Source organism: Corapipo altera, unplaced genomic scaffold, assembly GCF_003945725.1.
Source record: "Corapipo altera isolate COAL_440 unplaced genomic scaffold, ASM394572v1 91, whole genome shotgun sequence".
Taxonomy (NCBI): Eukaryota; Metazoa; Chordata; class Aves; order Passeriformes; family Pipridae; genus Corapipo; species Corapipo altera.
The window spans coordinates 197,542-200,803 of NW_020885086.1; the positions used below are offsets into that span (position 1 = coordinate 197,542).

A 3,262-nucleotide genomic window follows, 5' to 3' on the forward strand; every position below is an offset into this window, starting at 1 on the left:
GAAGGTGAGGGGGAGGATGAGGAAGGTGAGGGGGAGGATGAGGAAGGTGAGTGGGAGGATGAGGAAGGTGGGGATGAGGAGGATGAAGAAGGTGGGTAAGGGCCCGTGAAGGTTTAAGTGCAAATCGAGCGTTTTCTCACGGCTCATTCCTTGGTTTGGGGTGTCCCTGACACCTCCTGGGGACACCAGAGACCCCCCAGTGCCACCCCCAGGGGACACCAGTGACACAGGGGACCCCAAAGACCCTGGTGCCAATCAGGGACCCCCTGCACCCCCCCAGGTGACACAGGGGATGCTGGTGTCACCTGTCACCATTCCCAGGGGACACAGGTGACATCAGAGACCCCAGTGCCACCCTGTCACCATTCCCAGGGGACACAGGTGACATGGGCAAGTGGCTCCAGAACATGCAGGGATTGGGACAGGATTGGAGATAGGACTGGGGACAGAGGGACTCACCAGGCCTGAGGCCACCCAGCTTGGCTTCACCACCTGCCCCAGAGGGTGATAGGGACAGGAACACCCCGGGGTGGCACCTCAAGGGGTCCCTTTGTGTCACAGGGAGGGAACCCCGGGAGCGGGTCCAGCTCCATCCGTTGGTCCCAGGGACGTCCAAGGACACCCAGCAGGCTCCGGATAAGGGAGCCCCAGGGTCGGGATGGGATCCAAAGGGTCGGGATGGGATCCATGGGGTCAGGATCGGTGTCTCCTGGATCCTTCTGGAGCCCAGGGGGTTGGGACATGCCAGGATTGGAGCCGAGGGGCTTTGTGATCCCCAGGATCGGAGCCAAGGGGTCGGGATCAGCATCTCCTGGATCCTTCTGCGGAGCCAACAGAGTTGTGGTGCCCTGGGATGGGATCTGAGGGGTCGGGATCAGCGTCTCCTGGATCCTTCTGCGGAGCCCAGGGGCTTTGTGATCCCTGGGATGGGATCCGAGGGGTCAGGATCAGCGTCTCCTGGATCCTGCAGAGCCAAGGGGGTTGTAACACCCCGGGATTGGATCCAAAAGGGTCAGGATCGGCGTCTCGTGGATCCTTCTGCGGAGCCCTGGGGGTTGGGACACCCCGGGGTTGGAGCTGAGGGGGTATGGGATCCTTGGGATGGGAGCCAAAGGAATTTATGGCTCCCAGGGTTGGAGTCAAGGGGGATGTGACACCCTGGAATCGGAGCTGGGGGTGCTGTGACACCCTGGGATTGGAGCTGAGGGGGTTTGGGACCCCCGGGATTGGAGCCAAAGGGGGTTTGGGACCCCTGGGATCGGAGCCAAAGGGGGTTTGGGACCCCAACTCCCCCCGGAATCAGCACAGGCTGCCCTTAAATTCCCCCCCATGGGGCCTGGAATTCTGGGAAGGTGCCCTGCCAAAGTCTTCTGGGAAAGGGGTAAAAAAGCTTTAACCATCCAGGGAGCGAAGGAAAATGGGAGGGGGGATAAGGAAAAAAGGGCAAAAAACCAATCCACAACACAAGGAAAAAGCGTCGGCAATACAAAACCAGCGGCCAGCGGCCGGAGCCGCCCCAGCCTCACGCCCAGGGAGCGATCCCTGCTGGAAAACCAAGGGAATTGGGGCTGGGAGAAGGAGCGGGCGCTGTCTGAAGTGGGGGTGGGGTCGGTTTGTCTGTCTGTCTGTTTTCCCAGGTGGGATTTTTTCCGGTTTCTCGTCGCGTTTTCCCGGAGCGGAGGCCCCAGTCCGGCCCAGTCTGGCCCAGTCCGGCCCAGTTGGCCCAGTGCAGGCACTGCAGGCGGGTGGGGGCAGCGGGCGCTATTTCTGTCCGCTGATGGCCTGGGATATGGAGCGGGGCGGGATCATATCCAGCAGGTATTCCCGCTGCCGGTCCGCCAGGCTCGACGCTTTGTGGCCGCCGATCCCGGCGTTCAGGTAGGCGATGTTCACCCCTGCGGGACATGGACCCTCGGCACCCCAGAGCTGGAGCGTGCCAAAACCCACCACCCCCTCCTTGGGATCGGGGGCAGGAGCAAGGTGGGAATTCCCAAAGCTGGCTCGGCAATCCAAGGGGCACAGCAGGGCCTGTCCTATCCCATCCTGCTCAGCCCATCCCATCCCATCTTGCTCATCCCATCCTGCTCATCCCCTTCCATTGTGCCATCCCATGCCATCCCATCCTGCTCATCCCATGCCATGCCATGCCATGCCATGCCATGCCATGCTATGCCATGCCATGCCATCCCATGCCACTCATCCCATCCCATCCCATCCCACCCCTGTCCCTGGGAGGGTCCGTACCTGGCATCCCGAGGAGTCCCCCGGCCACGGAGAGCTGCGGGGCCTGGGCGAAGTTGGAGAGCATGGAGCGGGCGGAGGTGGGAATTCCACGCTGGAGGCTGCTCTGGGGCTGCGGGGCCTGGGGGGACAGGACACAGACATGGATACACTGGGGGGCTCTGGGACCACCCGAAATGGGGGATTGGCACAGTGGGGCATCCCCATCATCCCAGCCTGTCCCCTCCCAATGATGCCATGCCATCCCACCCCATCCCGTGCCCTCCCCTCTCCCCATCCCCTCTTGCTCATCCCACCCCCCATTGCCATGCCGTTCCCACCTGCCGGAGCGTGTGGTGCCGCAGGATCCCGTCCTGTTTCCCAACGCTGGGAACGGCAGGAGCGGCCGTGGGGGACAGGGCCGCCTGCTGCTGGAGCCGCTGCTCGATCTCCTGTGCCAGGGAATGCCCAGCCCGTCACATTCCCACCTGGAATGGGCCCCTGCCCCTTTCCAGGACACCTCCCACACCCAGCACCTGGATTCCATCTCAGATTGAGTTTTATCCCATTTATCCCAGCAATCTGTAGATTCCCCATGCAAAAACAAGCCAGCGAGTGGGTAAGAGGCTTCCCAAGGGAAAACTGGAAAAGGGTAGGATGGGGCTAGCAAGATGGGATGGGATGAGCGGGATGGGATGGGCAAGTGGTTTGGGATGGGATGGGTGCTTTGGAATGGGCTGGGCTGGGTGTGTTAGCGCTCCCACTGCAGATCCCTGTTTTCCCCCAGCTCCGGCGCATCCCGGGCCTGACCTGCTCCTGCTGCAGGGCCTTGACGAAGGCGTTCTTGAGGCGGTTCGTGTGCTCAGCCTTCAGGGCCTTCTTCTGGTTGGAGGTCTGGCACTGCTCGCACAGGATGCGCCCGCCCTTCTCCTGCTTCCAGTGTGGCGTGAAATCCGTGCGGCACTGCCCGCACACGAAGGGCTCCACGCGCAGGGACACCGGGCAGCTCTTCCCTGGAATGGCACAGGGATCATGGGATACC

The 3,262-nt window shown here is 62.4% G+C and overlaps 1 protein-coding gene across 4 annotated transcripts in view; it reads right to left on the reverse strand.

Moving 5' to 3' along the window:
- The window catches only part of GATAD2B (GATA zinc finger domain containing 2B), a 15,125-nt gene continuing 11,863 nt past the window's right edge, over window positions 1-3,262 (reverse strand). For all 4 annotated transcript variants that reach the window (XM_027669531.1, XM_027669528.1, XM_027669530.1 and 1 more), the window contains exons 8-11: window positions 3,031-3,233; window positions 2,562-2,672; window positions 2,245-2,362; window positions 1-1,895 (exon numbers count right to left, since the gene is read on the reverse strand). In XM_027669531.1, the coding sequence (XP_027525332.1) occupies window positions 1,762-1,895; window positions 2,245-2,362; window positions 2,562-2,672; window positions 3,031-3,233 (566 nt within the window). In that variant the 3' untranslated portion in view covers window positions 1-1,761. The remainder of the gene's footprint in view (window positions 1,896-2,244; window positions 2,363-2,561; window positions 2,673-3,030; window positions 3,234-3,262) is intronic.